The following is a 24071-nucleotide window of genomic DNA, read 5'->3' on the forward strand; positions in this document are numbered from 1 at the left end:
GAGGTATCCTAATTGATCTATACTTAACTCTAAATTCCAATACTCTACGGCAATACCATCAAATGACAGTAAAAGTTGTGTTATCACTTCAGTGAAATCATTTCTTAACATAAGAAGACTGATTTTGACTTATTAGTTTTAGAATAAGATTAAGTAAGAAGACTTAAAGGCCCACCTTTGAACTCATAAAAAGCCTGGCCTAGTGAAAAAGCATATTTTACTGGTTTGCTTGCTTAAAATTATTTAAGACTCATATTTTACCTTGGAGATGATTTTGCCTATAAATTAATAAAGATGTATGTTTCTGGAAAAATGGAAGCAAAACTGTGTCCTTTTTTTATTTCACGTTTTTAGGCAAGGCCATGTGAATCTTCCTCCACTTGAGTTCAAACCAGCATTAATGTTGGGAACCTTTAGCATCAGTGCTGTTGTAATGGAAAAGTCCGTGTGCACCCCTCAGAACTCTACCAGTGCCCTTTCTTTTCATGATCTCAGCAAGCGGTATTATAACACCTTTCACTGCAACTTTACTATTTCCTGTCAGTCAATAAGCCAGCATGTAGATATGGCTTTGGTTCGTCTTATTCATCAGTTTAGCACAATGATAGATGACATCAAAGCAACTCAGACTGATATTAAACTTAGCAGATATACAGCCGGATCTGCTTCCCCAACACCTACCTTCAAAACCAGAAAACATCGGGACTTTCGTTCATCTGACTTTAGCCGCAGTTCTAGAGGAAGTCTTAATGGTGGCAATAGAGTAAATAATGCAAAGAACAAACGGACCAACAATGAGAATAACAAAAAGGAATCTCGAAACAAGAATTCATTAGGAAGATCTGAAAGAAGAACATCAAAAGTGTCTAGGAAAGGTTCAAAAGATGTGGTGGATCACATGACTATTCATATGGATGACTCTGATTCAATTACAGTGTCAGAACAAAGTGAGCCTTCAGCTGAGTGCTGGCAGAATATGTATAAATTGCTTAACTTCTATTCACTTATCTCCGATCCAACAGGAATATTGGAAAAGTCTTCAGAAACATTTGGACCAGCAGGTAACGACATTTTTATGTTTTAAAAATTTCCATTTACAATAACAATAATACCAAAGAAGCAGAAGACTGTTCATCATGTTTTCTTAATGTCGTAAGTGGATAATTGAAATGGAGAGAAATTGTCTATCACCAGGGAAATAAAACAGTAATGGAATTCAGATATCCTGCCTCCACATTTCCCATCCTTTTAAACTCTTACATGGTATGTTCTTAAAGGATTTAGACAGACCTGATTTAAAATATCTGGCTCTACTATTCACTTTCAGTAGGAACTTGGAAAAATGTTGAAGAAATTTTTAATCATTTTGTTGGGGATTAGGAGAAAGAGGACTGGTTGGGAATGTGAAGGAAAGAAAGGTAAGACAATGTTTGGAATGTCCTTCCATTTTTCAGTCTTCGTATCTAAAATTGTATATTTTCATTTACTTATAAAGGAGTTCGGAGCCCTACAGAGCCAACATGTAAAGTTGTGTTTGAGAATGAACAAGACAACAGCAGTTTGACTAAGACGCAGAGGAAACGTAGCTTGGTAACTTCTGAACCTCAGCATGTTACTCTAATAGTGTTTGGGATTGGCATGGTGAACCGCACACACCTAGAGGCAGATATTGGTGGACTAACAATGGAATCAGAACTGAAGAGGATCCATGGCAGTTTTACTCTTAAGGAAAAAATGAAAGGTATGAATGATTTTTCTAATAAAGTGCTATGTATACATAATAATTAGTGCTACTTCTCTGAAGAAAACCACTGCCATGTCTCCAAAATTCGTAATTGGCAATTTTTTTTTTTCCCAGAAAAACTGGACTTCCCAAATTCTGAGGTACCAAGAACTTTGTTGTAATTGAGTATCAGTGAATTGAGGCAGCTTTGATGTCTAAATATTTTAGCACATAAATATTGAGCTGATGTACCTATACTCGGTGAAATTTATTCTTTGTCTTTTAATATCAACTACTAAGATGTCTCTAAAGGCTGAACATTTTACCGAAATAATGAAATTTATGAAAAATTTGCTTTTGTTAACTACCATAGAAATCTTATAATCTAATACTAAGTATCTCTATAAAAAGAAGTCCCTTTAGTTGATATAAAATTTCCTAGGTTAGTGAAAACATAACATTTATCTTGAGAATGATTACACAAGGTATGATATTTTATCAAATCCAGGAGCCCATCAATTTGAAGATGCACTGTTATTTTATGTATCACAAAGAAAATACCATTGCCAGATATGGTCAGATGCCATTGATTGTAAACTGCATCCCACTTTCAGAGATGCTAAAATAAAAAAGCAAATGTTTCTTAGACTCAGTGGATACAGCAATAAAGTTGCAGGGATTCTCTTGCAGCAATGATTATATAAAACCAGTGTGGTTTTTTTTCTGGTCGTGAAAATAACCTGACAGATTATATTACATGAGAAAAGGAAGTTATCAATCACCATGTGTTTTTATTGTTAACTTTATGATTCAGAAATTTGTAAGGTCTAATCAAAACTTACTTTGAACCTACTTTTTGTTATATACCCTTCTTTACCTGTTTTGTACCCTAAACATTTATTATTTACTCAAAAACTAATTTTAAATTTGAGGATTATGTACTTGGGATTGACATGGTGAACCACACACACGGTTCTCTGAAAAAATTAGGTGGACTGACTGCAAATTGCTAAGAAAAATACAAATACATCAGCCTTCCCTGGAAATATCACAAAGGATATAAACAATACACAAACGCTCAGATGTCTAAGTTGATATTTAAAAAAAAAAAAATTGTCAGTTTTTTCATCTGTTTAGCCAAAGTTAAGAATGACCATACTCATTTATGGTGAGAATTAGAGAAATGGACATTTTCATTCACTTTTAAATTGATATAAATTGGTTTAACCTGCCTGAAGGTTAATTTAATAGCTTTTATCAGTAGTCTTTAGAGCACATTTATCTTTTGACTCAGCAATTCGAGGTCTGCAAACCTAGGTATAAGAAATGATCAGAATTGTGTGAAAAGATATCTGTACAAAGAAGCAGCCAAGTGTCTGGCATTAAAGAACTGGTTATTTTTATAAACAAACATATGCCAGTTTACAATTTACCCATTAAAATTATACTGCAGAATTTATTAATATGAACAATAATGCTAAATGAAAAAAGTAGGCAAAATTGTTTATGTGATTTCATTTTTTTAAGTAATTAAAATATTTATACCCTCCATTAAAATCACAGGAATTATGTGGACCAAGAGTGCTGGTTTATGTGGTTTCTTTTTCCTATTTTTTAAAATTTTCCAACTTTTCTGCAGTAAGTATTATTTCTGAGATGTAAAATGCCATTAGGCTATGTAATGCCAGTAGACTAATGCAGGAATGGCATATTGAAGTGTATATTTTGCATTATTGCAATTTTGACATTTAATATGTATGTATGTATTAAATGCAGAGAAATGAAAAACTAAGGAAATTTTTTAAAAAGTAGCTCTGAAATAGTTGAACAAAATTTACCATAACTTTAAAATTATCTTTTGCTACTGAATATATTATGAATAAAATGTAATTTTAATATGAAATGCAAGTATCTTATATCCAGAATTCAAATAAATATTTTTTTCTCATATTTAAGATGTTTTACATCAAAAGATGACTGAGACTTGTGCTACTGCTCATATTGGTGGGGTTAATATTGTGCTGCTTGAAGGGATTACACCAAATATACAGTAAGTATGTCAGTTTTTATTTTCTTACACTTATAGTTTTAGACAAAAATGGAAATTCTTTGGATAAACATGCTGAATTTTGAGGTTTGTATATACAATATCAGTTCCCAGATACTGAGAATCCTGTCGTTAAGAATAGCACCAAATAAAATATTTTAGAAAAATACTTATTGTCTTTCTAAAATTGGTGGTATATACCTTCATTCCTAACTTCCATTCAGCAGAGCAGTTTCATGTTAACTACAAAACAGCCTTTGATAATTTAGGTCAGATTTTCAGAATTTGCTCTTTCTTAATATTATGACTAGTTAATGTTGTGCTACTGTTATCCTGTAACACATCCAACATGACTAAATAGAGGATTTGGTTCAGCATTATAAAAATTAAGTATTAGTCCTAGATTGACTAAGAAGTATGATATGTTACAGCTCTAATAATATTTTAAAAATCTGAATAATGTGATAGCTACCTTGGGGAATATTTCCTGAAATGGATGTTTATTAATGGGCCATAGCTTTCTGCAATGAGTTTTGGCTAAAATCAGCAACTCAGACAGGGCCCATTCTCAGGACTTCCTGGAGACTGTCTGAGGTTTGGTTTGGACCTATAAGTGTAGAACTAAAGACTGTATATTTCATAATAGCTGCCTACTATTCAGATCACATTTCCTAAGAAGTCTTTTCAAGAAAGGCAGGAAATTCCAGTGGTTGTGAGAGATGAGATCTTTTTTTGTTCATTCAATATAGGAGAAGGGGTTATTATTATGTATTAATTATAATATTATTAAGTGCCTACTGTGGGCCAGAAGCCTCACCTAGATTATTGTATTTAATCTTCACTGCAATTTTGGGAACTGGAGTGGTCTTATCTACCTTTACAGAACAATAAATTGAGGTTCAGAAAGATCAACATAGTGCCTAAAATACTTAATATAGTCAGTAAGAAGAGATGCCTGAATCTATTCTCTTTCCACCTTATAATGCTTCTACTGAAAGTCATAGACCATGGATTCCACGATTCCTTCATTTACTCTAAATTTGAAGTACCATGGGTACGTTACCTTCAGAAAGTAAACTAAATTTCTTTAGGTGTCCCATGAGTTTTATTTACTCTATCCTCCTGGATCACTTCTCTTCATTATTTGTTATCTCTTAAGAGAAGGGCTTCCAATAGTCTTTAACCTTGCAAAACATAATGTTTATAGAACAGATTTTTGGTAAAGTATTATATAGCTGATATTTCTTGCTCTTTTTTCCCCCAAGTAAAGATCCCTTAACTGTTTTATTTGAAAAATAAAAATTATTTATTAGTTACTGCCAAACTCGTAGTGTATTCTTTGGTATTTCATTTTCAGTTGCAATGAAGAGGAAGTGGAATGGAAAAAAATAGTTCAAATGGTACTTTAAAGGAACATTTTAAGAGTGGGAAATTAGAAAAGCTTTCCAGATGATTGGTCATATTGTAACTAATTTGTGCATGAATGTTTATTTGCCTCCTTTTTGTTTTCCCGCTTTCTCTTGACTCTTCATCTGTAGACTGGAGGATTTTCCTACATCTCCTACAAGTACAGCCAAACAAGAGTTTCTGTATGTCATATTATTCTTTTTCATGGCTTTGTGATTACTGTAGTATTGAATAGTTTTTAAAATATTTAAATTTTTTTTCATGGCTGTGAATTATTTAGTTATTGTTTTGTAGCTGTAATATAGGCCCTTTTATATAATAGATTAAAGCTTACTGGTAATCAAGGAAAACACAGGTAAGGTCTGCTTTTTTGGTAATTCATACCTTGTCTGTTGTTGTTGACAAGTTGTAACACTGTAGTTGTGTGTTGCTTGTGCCTTTTCAGACATGTTACTATTAAAATTTCTATGATCAAAGTACTTAATTTTTGATATGATAATGGAAGCTTAAAAAATTCACTTTGCAAGAAAGAGTTTTCACTAATTGTAGAAATAATTATTAAAACACTAATAAAACATCTGTACATCTCAGCCTTATAATTCTGTATTTAAGATGGGGAGAGTTGACTGCTCTGTTAATAGATTTTAATGGCCTTTACTATATGTAAATATGTGTTTAGTTTCATTCAATAGATGAATGCTATTCACATCTAGAGAACCATTTGCATGTCAGCACCATCTGGATGTGTTCTGGCTTATGTTGAAACTGAACTTGAAATGTTGGTGTTAAACAATGGTTTTAATTATTATAATGTTAGAAATGATTCAAAATTCAGTAAGTAGCAGCATTTCAGAGCCTACCTTCATGCTGACTAGGCCAATTCCGTAAACTACTGCCTCCACCCTCTGGTGATCATCTCCGAGAAATAGTGTCTTGTGGAAGAAAAAAGTGTATTTCTCTAGTAATTGGTTTTGAATTTTATGTAATACCTAGATTTTACTGTTTATAAACAATCAAGACCTCTGATAGAGCTACTGTTGGGCTTTGCGTTTATCCTAATAAAAGTTAAATGTGATGAACTGGTTCTTCATATCTTTGAGACTATAAATAATTGGCAAATTTTCTGCAGCCCAGCTGAGATTAATGTATGTAAACTGGCCTGTAATTAATATGAAATATGTATTTTGTGTATTTTGCCAAATTTAGTGATTGTCAAGAATCATTTGCCCATTTGAAGGATCACATTTATATTAGAAGTTATTGGAGCCAAGGTGGGAGGATTGCTTGAGGCCAGGAGTTTGAGACCAGCCTGAGCAATATAATGAGACCCTGTCTCTACAAAAAATTTAAAAACAAGTTAGCTGGGCATGGTGGCACGCCTCTGTAGTCCCAGCCACTTGAGAGACTGAGTTGGGAGGATCACTTGAGCCCAAGAGGTCCAGGCTGTAGTGAGCTATGATGGTGTCACTGCACTCCAGCCTGGGCAACAACGAGACCCCATCTTTAAAAAACAAATAATGTATGTGAGGGTGTGTGTATGTGTCAAACACTACTTCATTATGGCTTCTACATAAATGTCCTATCATATCCTATCTGTGGAATTCCACAGTTGTAGTGGTAGAAGTCATTCTTTTGCTTTACTTCTTTCTGCTCTTTCATTTCACAAATATTTGGCAAGTGTCTATTTTAATCTCCCAGGAACTGTTCTAGGCATTGGAAAGAGCAAAAGAAATCAAGAAAGATCATACCTTTGCTTTATATCTGTACTAGTAATTAAAGGATACCAATTCTTAATAAAAGTAATAGCCTTGCTCATTATGAATCAGACTTTTATCATTTGTTTACCATTCACTGAAAATGAAAAGCAGAAAATGCAAGTTACACTTCCTCCTTCCTATCAATTTCTTGTAACATAGTGGATGATTGTTATTCTAATTTCTTTGACTCCCTAATTAGATTTTAAGAAGTATAGTGAATATTTTTTTCTTTTCATATTTAATGTCTGTATAGTGGTTGTACAGATCTCTAAAATAAGGTGGAGAAGAAAAGAGTTCTGAATGGGGGTAAAATAAAAAATGGAATGTTGTGTGTCTGTGTATGTAATATAAAATATCTTGTTCATGTTTTTACTTACATGTGAGAATATACTTATTTTCTTCTATAGATTCTTCCTATTAAAGAAATTAAACACTATTCAGTGCAAATAGCATAAAATAAATATATTAATATTTTTAGATAACATTGTTTCTTCATTGTATAAACACATGAAAATTTTTAAGTCGTTTCAGTTCATTCAGTTACGAGGGGGCTTCACAAATTGTGGAAAATGGAATTAAAGATATAAAAAAAATAAACTGTTTCCCAACATAAGGTCCATCAAGTTCAAGACACTTTTCTAATCAGTGATACCAGCCATTTATTCCTTCGCTAATGAACAGAGGGGTCCCATGACAATGCAGTCTTTTTCACATTATTAACTGAAGAGAAATGCGCACCCTTTAATTTTTTTTTTAATTAGGAAACAAAGTCAGAAGGAGCCAAATTAAGACTGTGAAATGGATGCCTACTGATTTCCCATCAAAACTCTTAACAGAATTGCTCTTGTTTGACAAGAGGAATGAGCGAGAGCATTGTTGTGGTGGAGGACTGGTAAAGCTTTCCCGAGCATTTTTCTAGTAAAGCTAGGGCTACCTTTCTGAAATCACTCTCTTAATAAGCAGATGTTATCATTCTTTGGCCCTCAAGAAAGTCAACAAGCAAAATGCCTTGAGCATCCCAAAAAACTGTTGCCGTGACCTTTGCTTTTGACTGGTCCACTTTTATCTGCTCCCCATGCTGGAGTGCAGTGGTGCAATCTCAGCTCACTGCAATCTCCGTCTCCTGGGTTCACGCAATCCTCCCACCTCATCCTTCCAAGTAGCAGGGACTGCAGGTATGTGCAACTATACCCAGCTAATTTTTGTATTTTTTCTAGAGATGGGTTTTTTCCTTGTTGCCCAGGCTGATTTCAAACTCCCGAGCTCAAGTGATCTGCTCACCTCACTTTCAAAGTGTTGGGATTACAGGTGGGAGCCACCATGCCCAGCCATGACTGATCTGCTTTTGATTTGACTGGACCACTTCCACTTCTTTGTAGCCATTGTTTTCATTGTACTTTAGTTTTAGTATTGTACTGGTAAAGCCATGTTTAATCTCCCATTACAATTCTTTGAAGAAATGCTTCAGGATCTTGATCTCACTTGTTTAAAATTTCCATTGAAAGCTCTGCCTTTGTTTGGAGTTGATCTGGGAGCAATGGTTTTGGCACCCATTGAGTGGAAAAGTTTGCTCAACTTTGATTTTTTAGTCAGAATTGTGTAAGCTGAATCAATTGAAGTTGTCTATGGTGTTGGCTGTTGTTTGTGCTGTTAATTATTGGTCCTCTTCAGTTAGGCACAAAGAAGATAAAATTTTTCCTTGCAAATTGATACTTGGTTTGCCACTGTGGGCTTCATCAACATTGTCTTGTCCCTTCTTGAGTTACCCATTTGTAAACTGCTGATTGCTTTGGGATATTATCCCCAGAGGCTTTTTATAAAGCATCAATGATTTTGCTATAATTCGCCCAAACTTCACCATAAACTTGATGCTTGTTCTTGCTTCAATTTTAGCAGAATTCATGTTGTTTTGATGGGGGCTCTGTCAAACTGATATCTTATCCTTCTTGGTACTTTAAAGAAGATCATGTTCACATGTTTCAACAAGTGAATATGAGTTTATTTTGGTGCAAAATAATTCTGAAATCTACACGTAGTTTTTTTATAATACACATTTTCCATGAACTTTTTGAAGACCTCTCAAATTTATAAGTATTTTTCTTGCTCTCAATATTTTTTCAAAATTTCTCTTTACTTGGCTGTTGGCTGTATTTTAATAGTCTTCTTTCTCTATTGATAGAACTGTAGTGAAATGTAGTATTGCCAAGTCCCAAGCCCTCTACAGTGCCCAAAGAGGGCTGAAGACAAACAATGCTGCTGTGTTCAAAGTAGGAGCTATCAGTATCAACATTCCTCAGCACCCTGCCACCTTACATAGCATGATGGTTCGAAGTTCTCACCAACTATCTAAACAAATCTCAGACCTAATCAGACAACCTTCTACAGCGTAAGTTATTTTATTTGTTCACATTCTGTGATTCCATATACTACCTCAGGGTATTCTTTGCTGCATTAACAAAAGTTTGGAGGGAGATGAGGGGTTACTTCTAAGTATCGACCATTATGGACAGTGGAGCAAGAGGAGAGTAGCCAATTGTGATCATGTGAGAATGACTTTTGATAGCATTAAAGTACAGTGTCATCAGTGCAATTGTCAGTGTTCCATATTGCATAAACAAAGCTTAAGAGATCCTAGAGATTTGTGGGTATTGTAAGAGGTACTAATAAAAAGCAAATTGATGAATTCCAGGACCATGTCAATCCTTGTTTACTTTGAATTCATTGGAAACTTATGACTGCACAGGTTTAAGAAAGTATAGCAGTGGTCATTTATGTCCCAAGGCGGCATTTGACCATGCCACATAAATGTTTTAAAGGGCAGTAAATTTGAGCATTAACCTTTATTCCCTATGTCTATAGCCTTTGTTCATGCATCTTCACTGCTGAGCCTTATTCCTGGTCTCCAAAAACTATAACTAATAAAAATACGTGGTGGCAGGCATCTGTAATCCCAACTACTTGGGAGGCTGAGGCAGGAGAATCACTTGAACCCGGGAGGCAGAGGTTGCAGTGAGCCAAGATTGCACCATTGCACTCCAGCTTGGGCAACAACAGCGAAATTCCATCTAAAAAAAAAAAAAAACATGTAAAAGGTTAAAAATTTGTCTTACGTTTTATTCCCCACATCCTATAAGTGGGAAAACATTAGTGTGTCTTTTGAAGGTGCCTCAAAGCTGATTTTTCCAATTGTTCTATCTAAATCTTTAATTCTGATATAATGTTTAATCGTGGCTGAAGCTAAGTAGTAAAAATTTAAATGTTTTTCCTCTGAATAGAAATATGGAATCCAGAGTGTATACTTAAATTTTAGTTTTAAAATGCTCCAAGGAGCTTTTCCTTACTATAGTATCAGTAGAGTGTAGTAGTTGAAAAATCAGACCCTGGAGTCAGACTGATTGGGTTCAAATCCTAGTTTCAGCACTCTAGCTATGCTTCCTCATTTTGCAACGTGGAGACAATAGTACCTACTTATTAAAGTGAGATAAATGAGACAAAGCACACAATGCACTAAGAACAGTACCTGCCACTCAAATTGTTATTATTGTTATTGTTGGGGTTGGTGTTGTCATTCTTAACAGTAGTAGTAGTGTCAATAATATCAATAGTAGCGTGTAATAGTTAAGTGATAGAATTTGGAATCAGACAAATCTGAGTTTAAATCCCAGTTTTGTAATAATGATAAGAATCACCTTCACAGTATAACATTCTAGGAGTCTCATATTGTTATTACTTTTTCTTGTCTACTTTTCCATATCATCATTGTTCAACAGGTGTTTTAGAAAGTCTGAATATGATCTGATATTGGAAAGAAAACATCTATTCACAGTATATATTTGCTATTTTTCACTGAGAAATCCAGTGATTTTCTACAATAAAATGGTACGTCCTGTGTTTATTTTTAATTTTTTTTTTTTTTGCTTTCTAGCCCACAGCCTGTAAAAGAAGATATTGCAACCCCACTACCTTCTGAAAAAACCCCAACAAGTGTTAATCAAACTCCTGTTGAAACAAATGAATTTCCTCAGCTACCAGAAGGCTTAGAAAAGAAGCCTATTGTTCTTAAATTCAGTGCCATGTTAGATGGTATAGCCATTGGAGCAGCACTTTTACCATCTCTGAAAGCAGAATACAAGATGGGAAGAATGAGAAGTCATGGAATGACAGGTAATACTGAATTCTGAATTCACTCTCTTAAAATTTATGATTTGTTTGAGAAATTAGTAATATTTTGATAAAAAGGTAAATTTGGTTTTATAGATATTATAAGTAATTTTGATTATAACATTTAAAGTTCATTAATGATGTTCTGTAGTCAAGTAAAAATATCAATCCCCCACCCCAAAACCTTGAATGACCAGAATGAACTCTTTTGAACTCCATAAAATTATTCAACTATGGAGGCCATTTCTCCAATTTAAACTTAAGTTGAAGAAATTAACCCATTTCTACATCTATTAAGTTTTTAATAGACTGAATAACTTGGTTTATTTTCACATTGGGTTCATTTAGCTCAAATCAGGGGTCATTTGATTTCTTCAAAACAGCTAATTCTGTATGGTTTTGTGACCCTTATATTAATATATCCTATCTCAAAATTCCTTGCTTTTAATATTTATGAAATTTATCATGTATACAAAGCATGTAAATTATACATATACACATTTTAAAGAATAATTAAGTACTGTGAACTCACCAACCCACAATATAGCCTAAGAATTGGCACATTACCAATACTTTGAAGCCTTCTTTGGCTGGGCGCGGTGGCTCACACCTGTAATCCCAGTACTTTGGGAGGCTGAGGCGGGTGGATCACCCGAGGTCAGGACTTCAAGACCAGTCTGGAAAACATAGCAAAACCCCATCTCTGTTAAAAATACAAAAATTAGCTGGGCATGGTGGCAGGCACCTGTAATCCCAGCTACTCAGGAAGCTGAGGCAGAAGAATCGCTTGAATCCGGGAGGCGGAGGTTGCAGTGAGCTGAGAGTGTGCCACTGCACTCCAGCCTTGGCGACAGAGTGAGACTTCATCTCAAAAAAAAAAGGCAGTCTTCACTTTTCATGGAATTACTGCTATCATGAATTTTGTCTTACCCATTCTTTTGCTTTCCCATATAGTTTTACCATATACGTATATACTCATAAATGATTTAAAGTTTGCTTTTAGCTGTTTTGAACTTTGTTTATATGGAATCTCACATTTTTTAACTAGGAATTTTTTTATTTGACTAAGAGCTCCTTACGAGTTTATATATATAAAATGCCAGTTGATGGTTCTTTTTTTTTGCTCACTTTACCATTGAGTCATTTGTATTTTTCTTGATTCGCAATAATTCTTCATAAATTCTGTATATTAACTCTTTGATATCATGTTTATATGTTGTCACCTAGTTGGAGGCTTATCATTTAACTTTTTCTTTTGATCAGCAGACATTCTTCATTTTCATGTAATTGAATTTACCATTATTTTTCCTGTATGATGTGTATTTTTATGTCCTGAAGAAATGCTTCTCTTCCTAGGATAATAAAGACATTTTGTTACATTTTTTCTTGAATGTTTTGAGTTTTGCTATTCATATTTAAGTTTTTAATGTATCTTAATCAATTATTATTGTTCTTAGATTTGGCATGGGGTAGTATATAACCAGTGATCATTGTATATAACCAGTGATCATTGTATATAACCAGTGATCTCAGCATCACTTATTGATTAATTTATTCTTTTTTTCCAGTGGCATATAATCCAAAAATTAGTCACATCTTGAGTGTTATTTTTAATGTGGGAGTCTAGTTCTGAGTTTTCTATTCTGCTTCATTGATCTCTTTGTACCAGTATCTTGTTGCTGCCTGACTTTTTCTTTTTCAGGAATTGTCCTGGCTGTTTTTGATCCTTTGCTCTTTCATATACGTTGTTTATTTTTATTTTTATTTTTATTTTTTGAGACAGGGTCTCACTTTGTTGCCCAGGCTGGAGGGCAGTGGCATGATCACAGCTCTCTGCAGCCTTGACCTCCTCAAGTGATCCTCCAGTCTCAGCCCTGTGAGTAGCCAGGACTATAGGCATGCACCACCACATCTGGCTAATTTTAAAATTTTTTGTAGAGATGGTGGGATTTCACTGTGTTGCCTAGGCTGGTGTTGAACTCCTGGCCTCAAGCGATCCGCCTGCCTTGGTCTCCCAAAGTGCTGGTATTACAGGCATCAGCCACCATGCCTGGCCTCATAAACATTTTAGAATCAGTTTAAGTTCCCTGAAAAAGCCTGTTTAGATTTTTGTAGGAACTTAATTGAATCTATAGATTTATTTGGGGAGAAATGACAACTAAACAATATTCAACCTTCCTATTCTCGAGTAAGTCTTATTTCTCTGTTGTTTAGGTCTTCTTTAATGTTTTTGTATAAAGTTTAAAATTTTTCTACTTAAAGGTTTTTGTGCGTCTTTTACAAGATGTATTTATTTATTTAGATATCTAGGTATCTTGTGGTGTTGTAGCTATTACAAATGTTATCTTTTGTAAAATGGCATTTTTCTAAACTGTTGGTAGTCTACAAGTGTGCTTGATGCTTTTATGTTAATCTGATACTCAGCAACCACATTAAACTATTATTACCAATAAGTTGTAGATTCTTAGGAGTTTTATCTATAGACAGTCATACTGTTTAAACAGCAAATAATGATACTTTTGTTTCTTTCCAACTTTTATTTCTTTTTCTTGCCTTATTGTGCTTGCCTTGTCCGATTTTCTTAAAGGAATCAACATTACATGAATAAGTCTGATGTCTGCTGTAGGTTTCTGCTATCAGGTTAAGAAAATGTACTTATTTTCCCACTGTGCTTAAGAGTTTCTATGAAGAATTATTGGTAAATGTAATCAGATACTTTGTTCTGTATCTAATGAAATGAAAATGTATTGTCTCCTTTATTATGTTAACATAATTTAAAAATATATACATATATATGAATATATGCAGACATGTACATATTTATGTAAGTATGTGTATACAGTAGTCCCTGCTTATTCATGTGTTTTGTCTCTTCACGTTTCAGTTACCTATGGTCAACTGTAGTCCAAAAATATTACATACAATAAGATATTTTGAGAGAGACCATATTTACAAAGATATTTACAGAACTTTTGTTACAGTATAACTGTTCTATTTTGTTATCGTTGTTGTTAATCTCTTGTTGTGCCTGATTTATAAATTAAACTTTATCATAGGAGTGTATGTATAGGCAAAGACATATATACGGTTTGATACTATCTGTGGTTTCAGGCATCCACTGGGGATCTTAGAACACATCTTCCCCAAATAAAGGGAGATTACTGTATATGTGTACTCCCATCTCTACCATTTTAGGCTTTCTTTATTAAGAGTAATTTTGCTGAACATTTAGAACTTTCTATCACCAGAAAGAGAAGCATTTTAAAGTAAATTTCCAGATTTGGCAGAGTCAGAAGTCTTAGGCCTTCAGATATTAGAGTCCAGGGCTGACAATAAGTTACACACATTTGGTCACTTATTCAGGGCACCCATGAAATACAGGGGTCCACAGAAGCAGCAAGTCGAAAGCCAGATAGGCAGTTTAGGATCTTAGAGTAAACATACTGTTAAATGTCCAGAGAGATAAGAACCCAAAATTCATATTGAAATTGAAGGAAAGGGATAAAAACAGTAAAAGAATGACTATACTAGTAATAAGGGATGACTCAGTAACTGAGGCCTAGGATTATTTCAATCTTGGCGTTTTTATTTCAATCTTGGAGTTTTTATTTCAATCTTGGAGTTTTTATTTGGTGGTGTGCTAGCAATAGTAGTGGTGGTAGCGACAGTGGTAGACAGTCCCCACCCCTTGCAGCTTGTAAATGATAGTCAAGGAGTCTCTTGGTTGGAGTAGTGAGAGGAGATCAGGGCAGTCATGACTCATCTGGCCATTCACAGATGCCCCAGTTGGTGAGTGAGCATTTTTCTGTTTTTGGCTAACTCATTCTAGGTGCAAACATTAGTTAATGAATATAGTGAATGTGACATATAGGAGATGACCCTTGATTAGTATTTTGAAAAAAAGAGAATTATTTCTGGCTCAGTTGAGAGCAGTAGGGATATATAATAAATTATATATGTAGGCTAAATAGGCAATTTGATGATGTTTGAGTGGAGAGAATTGGTAACGTGCAGAAGAATATCAGTAGATTTTGCTGGTTTGAAAGGAGCATGTGTATGTACATTACATGTGTAAAGGGCAATAACAGATCTTGATTTTAATAAGGCTTCTCCTTATGCCCTCATAAACAGTTGGATAAATATGGACTGAATAATAGTAAAGCTGGTATATTTATATTTGTTTGAATAATTATGTGCTAGATTATTGATTTAAGTGTTTAAGGTCAATAGTAAACTAAAATTCATAACATATCCTTATTTGATATATGGTCCCATGAATAATTATGAAGGTCAAAGAGACATATGTTTGTATAATTTTATACTTTATGAATGTTTCAGTGAGTACAATTTAATTGATTTGGCAATTTTAGCTACTTCCACACTGAATCAGGATCAATAGACATATTGTTAACTACCTACTATTCTCTGTGAATAAAGCACTGTGTGGACTGGGGAAATTTTTTTAACTTGATTAATTTTCTTGTTACAATGCTTCTGTAATAAGGGCACTTTATTTCTGTTCTACCTTCTATGAAATAAAGAACATAAGTGTTTTTCTAGTGCCTAACACACTGCCAGTCTTAATAAATAATACTTGCTTAATAATACTGGCTTAATAATACTTGCTGATTGACTTGCGTATTTAAAGATAGGGAATATTTTATAAGCAACTTTAAAATATCCTTTCATATATTTCAAGATAGGTTTGGAAATATCCATGCATTTTTCTTAGATACCCTTTTTGGAAAAAGTGAGGAATGAATGAGTGAATGAACACTAGCATAAACAATAACTTTTCTCATTTCTTACAGGTGCACAGACAAGATTTACATTTGAGCTGCCAAATCACAGATTGCGTTTTACTTCAAAAGTTTCTGCCACAGATATGTCAACCATTCCTCCTTCTGCCAGTCTTAACCTTCCCCCTGTTACCATGTCAGGGAAATATATAATGGAAGAACATGATAGTTATTCGGATCAGGTGTGGAGTATAGATGAACTGCCTTCTAAACAAGGTTACTATTTACAGGGAAATTATCTGCGTTGTGTGGCAGAAGTAAGTTTACTTTAAAATTTTCTTACTCTTCATAATTTAGGAGTCTTCAAGATTTATATGTACCAAAATATGTAGTAATCCAAACTTTTAAGGTAAAGTCTTAAAATAATTTGTTTTCACAGAAGAATTCTATACCAAATCAAGTGTGTGTGTGTGGGTGTATGTGTGTTTTTGTGTCTGTTAGTCTGACTACCCTGTAGTTTTATTTACACATGCTTTTAAAAATATGTATTAGTTATGTATTCCATCTCTGCAATATTTTCATAGTTCAAATGATTATTAAAAGCAAATCACAGCCAACATTCATTATGTGCTTTACACGCATTGACTTCTGCAGTGCTTAAGTAAATCCTATGAGGTAGAAATATTTGTTCTCATTTTGTAAGTGAGCAAACTAAGCCTTAGCAAGGTAACAAATTCATACAGGTATACATAATTATTAAGATAATCTAAAGGTCATATTGAAAGATAAATTAGACTTACAGATTAATTTCTTTACTAAGGTTAAGTTGAAAGTAGCATATCTAATTCCATCATAATTTTTTCACTTTATGTTTGTATAGCTGTCAAAAGTTTAAAAAGCATTTGGACACATTTTTCATTTGATTTGTGGTAAGCAGGTCATCTGTTATTTTCCTAATTTGATATAAACTTGAAGCGGAGAAGTAAACACCTTTCCTTAAGTCTCGAGACCTAGCTATCAACTGAGAGAGGCAGGAGCCACGCCTTAGTGGTCTGCCTCCAGACACACTGTGCTGTGTCTCAGCTCACCTTGTCAGTTTGTCAAAAACAGTTGCAACTTTATGAAAAAGCAATGTGCTATTTGTTTTATAAATTTTGTTCTCCATAACCTGAAGCATCTATAAGAATGCTCTTTGGGTTCTCTGATAGAAATATTATAACTGCGGGGGACATATTTAAGTCTGATTTACCTTCTTAGGTCCTGCTTGCCCTGGAAGCTCTCTAAGAGTTGGGATTTCTGTGTATGAAAAACAAGTGTACAAAAAAATAGTGTTCAGATTCTAACAAGTCAAAGATTTACTTAAAATATTTTAAAGTGTATCCCACTTGTACTTTCTACTCTGAAAACTAAAAGCCCCAAGCTCTAGTTTAGCAATACTATTATTAATGTTTCATTTAAAAGAAAATACACGAATACAGTGTACTGTATAATTCCTTGCTAATACTAGATATTAGAAAGGTATAAGTTTGTAACGAGGCGGAACACAATCCCAAATTTAGTAAAAAATGTATTTAATTTCAACCATTTCAAAGACTCTAAAATTGCATCCCTCTTAGAGTTGCCTATTTTACTATGGCCTGAAATAAACATACCTGAAAATAGTTTCTGGCAAATTGGTTTATTAACTAATTAGTTTATTAACTAATTTGCCAGAAATTTAATACCTTGTACTAATCATAGGACACAAATTATAGGACACAAATTAAGGACACAAACCTTAACTGGGTATCTCTGATGATTTACTAATTCACTCAAATGTAAGCCTGAGACCCAGAATTTTGTTGGTTTTTATTCATAGCTGCATCCTTAGCACCTAACGTGGTACATAGAGTAGACAGTCATTAAATATATATTTGATTAAATAAATCTATTTTTGGCTGGACATAGTGGCTCACACCTGTAATCCCAGCACTTTGGGAGGCCAAAGTGGGCGGATCGCTTGAGGCCAGGAGTTTGAGACCAGCCTGGCCAACATGGTGAAACCCTATCATAGTGGTGGGTGCTCATAGTCCCAGCTACTCAGGAGGCTGAGGCAGGAGAATCGCTTGAACCTAGGAGGTAGAGGTTAGAGTGAGCCAAGCTCCAGCCTGGGTGACAGAGCAAGACTCCATCTCTAAATAAATAAATAAATAAATAAATCTATTTTTACTTAACTCGTCTATGATTCTAAGACCACAAAAGTGGCCATTAAAATGATCATTAAAAGTAAATTTTACTCTAGGAGAAAATTTAATTTCAAAATTAGCAAGTTAAATATATAACTTCGATTTGCTTCCCAGACTTCTCATACCTTATTAACTACTGTTATTAAAAAACAAAAAACAAAACCCATTTTGGGAGTGTACTATAATAGTGTCTGGCCAGTAACATATTAGGAACGCTGAATATTTTTCACTTTTCTTCAATATATTGATTTCAAATCATACAGAGATAATTATCTCTTTTTTCCTCAGTTTAGGGTGATTTATGTAAGAAAAAAGTGTAAAGCTAATGTAATCAGTGTTAATCTAATATGATTTTGTCTGGCAGGTTGGTTCCTTTGAACATAATCTTACAACTGATCTTCTAAACCACTTGGTATTTGTACAGAAAGTGTTCATGAAGGAAGTTAATGAAGTAATACAAAAAGTTTCTGGTAAGATGATCTAGTACCTTATAGTATAGGTGTAGGTTTTTATTCTCATTGACCGTGTGATATCCCATATGTCTGTGGTATAAGTATTGATCCAGCATTTGGATATAGTTGTCAAATAACTCCTAAGAAACTGTGCATTCCTTTTATGGCTTTTCCACCTACAGTGTTTGCTTATCATTTTTGTCATGTGTAATATACACATTTAAGATTCATAAACTTCAGAAAGCTCCTTTATGTTTCACCCTGAAAAAAGAAAAGCTTACAGTATGTCTATTAACCAAATTAATCATACTCATTTGGGAACAACATTTAGATAACTACTAAGATTTCAACCTTTTGTCTATACCAGATGATGGCTATATGCTGGCAGCATGGTAAATTGTCTGTGGAAACCCTCATTATATTTTTGCTGTTCCTCAAGAATAGCTTACAGTTGAGCTTAGTCATTGCTCTACATTTTTCACCAGCTAAAGTATTAGGGAATTAGGGTGAAAAGTTGACTGTATAACAGTTCTTAATGCTGAGTATTTTTTGTATGAATGTTATCATGTTAAAAGAATTTTTAAGCCACATCCATAAATTGGCATCAAAAGGAGTTTCCTTTATGCTCATGGATTAATTCATTCATTTAACAAATTTATGAAGTATCTAGGTATTCACTTACAATTTTGATGAGTTCTGCGAATGACAAGAACAGGGTGCTATGAGTCTGTGTCATAGGAGAAACTACTGTAGTCTAAAGGATCAGAAAAGGCTTCTCAGAAGAAGTCGTATCCCAAAACTTAAGAATGAAGCCTAGTTTGGCAAGAAAGGAGAGGTAGAGAGGACGCAGGCAGAGCATACGTACCAGTATTTGATAAGGGTCTGAAGGAGGACAGTGCTCCTTGGATGAAGGAACTACATTATGTAGCAGCTGTGTGAGCAGCCAGTTTCCTTGATTCTCCTGGGCTGGTTCTGGTTGTATCTGAGGTCAGGAAGCTACTTAATGATCATATTGAGGAAGCCCTGCAGAGCTGTAGAATTTTACAAGTTAGGTCTTAAAAGATCAGATCATTGGTAGCCATGGAGTTTTTCCAAAAATGGCTGACTAGAAATCATTAAGGAAGAAATAAATATATAGTAAAATTCCTTTCTGCCACTGAAGAAGCCTTAACTTGGGAAACATACAGAAGTTTTGGTGTGTCCCATTTACCTGGTAAAAATCACATTATGACATTTTTTATGATAGGAAAGTTGTTAAGACTATATCAAGCTGGTAAACTTATGAGTTCTAAAGAATACTTTCAAGATAGTTTTATTACTGAAAAAATATAAGCCAGGCATAGTGGCTCACGCCTGTAATCCCAGCACTTTGGGAGGCCGAGGCGGGTGGATCATTAGGTCAGGAGGTCAAAACCATCCTGGCTAACATGGTGAAACCCCATCTCTATTAAAAATACAAAAAATTAGCCTGGCGTGGTGGTGGGCGCCTGTAGTCCCAGCTACTCGGGAGGCTGAGGCAGGAGAATGGCGTGAACCTGGGAGGTGGAGCTTGCAGTGAGCTGAGATGGTGCCACTGTGCTCCAGCCTGGGTGATAGAGCGAGATTCCGTCTCAAAAAAAAAAAAATATATACACACACACACACACACACACACACATAATATATATATTATATAACATACTATATAATATAATATATAATATATAACATACTATATAATATATATTATATATAATATATAATTAAAAAATAAATAGACTCTTACATGAACTAATCTTGTATTTCTTATGGTAAAAAAAACAAGTGTTGTGGAGTTCCTAGTATCAGACTGTCAGGGTAAGCCTCTCTTAAGGTAGTTTTGATTAAAGAGAAAGGCTTTGCTTAACCTTTAGATTGTAGTCAGGAGATGAAAGTATATCCCAAGGTCTATGAAGAATAAGATGGACAAAGAGGACTGGAAATTAATATTTCTAACCATGAAGACTTGCTGTTTACTGTGAGAGAATCAGATGATAGTGACAAAGGAGTGGCTAGATCTGTTCCTTGAACCATTTCTTTCTGACTTTAGCAACAGCCATGAACCTTGAGAAAATAGCTAAAGTGTAAATCACTTATGATTTAGCTGGCCACAGGGCCTGATGGCGCATAGGCATTCAGTTATTCTGTCAAGGCCAAAGAACATAACAGAATATTGAGAGGGAATACTTTGAACCCTTGTAGCTCAAATTTCTCAGTACTCTGATCTCTGTATTGCTTCTTCCCTCTCCCATAATCTTCAGTTATTTTCCTAATTTTTTCTTATATTCTTCATGATTTTCCATCATGTTACGTTTAGTGTTAGGACATTTTCTGTTATGTAGGAAGACTAATGTTCATAACAATCATCAAGTTTGTTAGGAAAATACTTTTTTAAAAAATTGATTACCTTATTTGTCCACAAAGGACTTTCAAGAATGCTTGGGTTTCAGAAAGATGTAAGTAAGCACTGATCAAGTAAACAGAATAGACTATTTTTAATGTACAGCCATCTTAGAAGCATATAAGGAGGTTACCATCTTAGAATTGGGCCAGGTATATATTTGTTGATAAAGACATAAAATACTATGGAATTAATGCAAATAATATAATAGCGTCTCTTATGGTTCCATAAGCTAAAATTATTGTTTAGTATGTTTTGTGAATGGTTGAGCTTTTGCTTTTAAATTTTAAACTTTTCTTTCTGAAACTAGATAAAAGGTATTCAAGGTTGTGATAGGCAAACAAAACAAATAGGCCTTTAAGGTGTGCTCATGCATCAAACAGTTTTTTTTTTTTTTTTTTTTTTTTTTTTGAGATGGAGTCTCACTTTGTCGCCAGGCTGGAGTGCAATGGCGCGATCTCAGCTCACTTCAACCTCTGCCTCCCGGGTTCAGGCGATTCTCCTGCCTCAGCCTCCCAAGTAGCTGGGACTACAGGCATGCACCACCACACCCAGCTATTTTTTGTATTTTTAGTAGAGACAGGGTTTCACCATGTTGGCCAGGATGGTCTTGATCTCTTGACCTTGTGATCTGCGTGCCTTGGCTTCCAAAGTGCTGGGATTACAGGCGTGAGCCACTGTGCCCAGCCCATCAAACAGTTTTATCTTCAGAGATGGATTATCAAATGAACAGACACAAAGCCATTATTTTTTTTGTAAAACAACTTGAGTATAAGAAAAATTAGACAGATGTGAATATTCACAAAGCTCTAGACATTTAGAGTATTAGTATTACAATATTCAAAGTGAAAGTGTGCTAAGCAATGTAAAAATCTAAGATTATTTCAGATATGTTAAAACATGTATTTGTTTAGCAAAATGATTTAAGAGAATATGAAAAAGTGAAAGGCTTACATTTACACTGTCAGAAGAAAATAGTATGTTAAGGAAGTATACTGTTAGGTAATATAACATGAAGATTTTGCTCTACTTAAGTAAGTGAAAATTGAAAAAGAATCTGCTTTTAACCAAGTGAAAAGGATAATTAAAAAGCATGAATATTAAGAAAATGGAAATTGATGAGATATTTGCCTGGTTATGAGAATAACTAGAGAAACAATAAGCCTATCCAACCAACTTGTATATAAATCTAGAGGTCCAAATGAGACATATCGAAGTTATTTAAAAGAACTAATGGAGGACCTCTTGGTACCTCTGAGAATGTGCTTCAGTAAATCATGGGTATCAGGAGAGGTCTCCAAACACAGGAAAATTGGGGTACCTAACTTAAAGAAGGGTTGGAAAGGAGCCTCAAGGAACTGATACCCCAAAGGCTAATCCAAAAAAAAAAATCTGATGTTTTTTACTTAGTCTAGTCTCCCTTAGGAAATAAACTCCTTAATAACACTTCTTAAGTCATGCTAATACTTTTCAGAAAAATATGAGGCTAGCTATAATTTCAAAATAATTTAAGCAAGTTAATAGCTTAATCAAATATATAGGATATGATGCACTTAAACTTATATATTTATGCCATACTATGAAATAAAACTTGATTGACACAAAAGTAGGACAGTGGGCCATATTTATACTATGAAATAAAACTTGATTGACACAAAAGTAGGACGGTAGAAGCAGCTGTAGTCCAGGACTCTCACACAGAGGAATGAAAATGGTGAGTGAATTCAGCACTTTCAACTGACGTATTCAGTTTCTTGCTTTGGGAGGGACTAGGCAGACAGCTCCACCACGGAGGGCAAGGAAAAGCAGGGTGAGGTGATGGCCCACCCAGGAGCAGCAAAAAGCCAGGGAGCCCCCACCCCCAGGCAAGGGAGGCTATGTGTGACTGTGTGACCCTGCCCGGGAAAACCAGGTTTTTCCCACAGATCTTTGCAACCTGTGGATCAGGAGATTCCCCTTGTGAGTCCTACCACCGGGGCCTTGGGTCCGAAGCACAGAGCTGTGTGGAGTCTCGGTGAAGCAGCCACTCGGGCACGCACAGAGACACAGGAGTTTTGCATACTCTGGCCCTGGGAATTCCAGCAAGGCAGGAAATCCATCCATGCATTCCCCTAGGAAGGAGGCTGAATCCAGGGATTCAAGCAGTGTCATTTTATAGACCCCACTCCCAGGGCAACTCACAAGTTAAGAACCACTGGCTTGGAATTCCAGCCGGCCAACAGCAGAAGGCTGGAGACTGCCTGAGACGGCCCCTGGGAGAGCTGCCATCTCTGCAGTTCAAGTCAGCAGGTCTAGCCTGCCTGCTCCAGGGAGTCCGGGCAGTCCAGACTGGGAGGAGTTCCCTACAAGACAGCACAGCTGCTATGCCAGATTGTGGCCAGACTGCTTCTTTAAGTGGGACTCCACTATGCCAGATTGTGGCCAGACTCTTTCTTTAAGTGGGACTCCGGTCCATGCCTCCTCACTGGGCAGGGCCTCCCTGCAGGAATTTCAGCAACTCCAACCAGAGTTATACATACAGAACTCACAGAATTCTGATCTCTCCCTGGGGGGTGGGGCGCTGCCATCTCTGCAGTTCAGCTGACTTAGCCTTTTCAGCCTGCTGGCTCTGGAGAGTCCCGGTGGTCTGGATGAGGGGCATTTCCCCCAGGGCAGCACACCTGCTCTGCCAAGGGGCAGCCAGACTGCTTCTTTAAGCAGGTCCTTGACCCCATTCTGCCCAACTGGATGAGACCTCCCAACAGGGGTCTCCAGACACCTCCTGTAGGAGTGTTCGGTCCAGCATTAGGTCGGTACCTGGGGCAGAGGCCCCAGAGGAAGGGGCAGGCTGTCATCTTTGCTGTTTCACAGCCTTCACTGATACCTGGTGCAGGAGGAACCTGGTGCAGGAGGAACCTGGTGCAGGAGGAAATCAGAACACTAGAGTCTGGAGGGGACCGCCAGCAAACTGCAGCAGCCCTACAGAAGAGTGGCCCCACTGTAAAAAGAAAAATAAACAGAAAACAACAACATCAACCAAAAAGCCCCACAACAACCCCATTCAGAGGTCAGCAAACTCAAAGATAGAAGGTAGATATGCCCGCAAAGATGAGAAAAAAAATCAATCCAAAAATGCTGAAAACTCAAAAAGCCAGAGTGTCT

General features: G+C 35.5%; 1 protein-coding gene across 18 annotated transcripts in view; it reads left to right on the forward strand.

Moving 5' to 3' along the window:
- The window catches only part of BLTP1 (bridge-like lipid transfer protein family member 1), a 208701-nt gene that overhangs the window by 117744 nt on the left and 66886 nt on the right, over positions 1-24071 (forward strand). For 15 of the 18 annotated variants that reach the window (XM_063809822.1, XM_063809823.1, XM_016952153.2 and 12 more), the window contains 8 exons: positions 355-1061; positions 1496-1741; positions 3680-3773; positions 5309-5359; positions 9114-9320; positions 10860-11098; positions 15907-16151; positions 18424-18529. In XM_063809822.1, the coding sequence (XP_063665892.1) occupies positions 355-1061; positions 1496-1741; positions 3680-3773; positions 5309-5359; positions 9114-9320; positions 10860-11098; positions 15907-16151; positions 18424-18529 (1895 nt within the window). The remainder of the gene's footprint in view (positions 1-354; positions 1062-1495; positions 1742-3679; positions 3774-5308; positions 5360-9113; positions 9321-10859; positions 11099-15906; positions 16152-18423; positions 18530-24071) is intronic. The other 3 variants (XM_016952154.2, XM_063809824.1, XM_054683360.2) reach the window with 1 other exon arrangement.

This window comes from Pan troglodytes, chromosome 3 (genome assembly GCF_028858775.2).
Source record: "Pan troglodytes isolate AG18354 chromosome 3, NHGRI_mPanTro3-v2.0_pri, whole genome shotgun sequence".
Lineage (NCBI taxonomy): Eukaryota > Metazoa > Chordata > Mammalia > Primates > Hominidae > Pan > Pan troglodytes.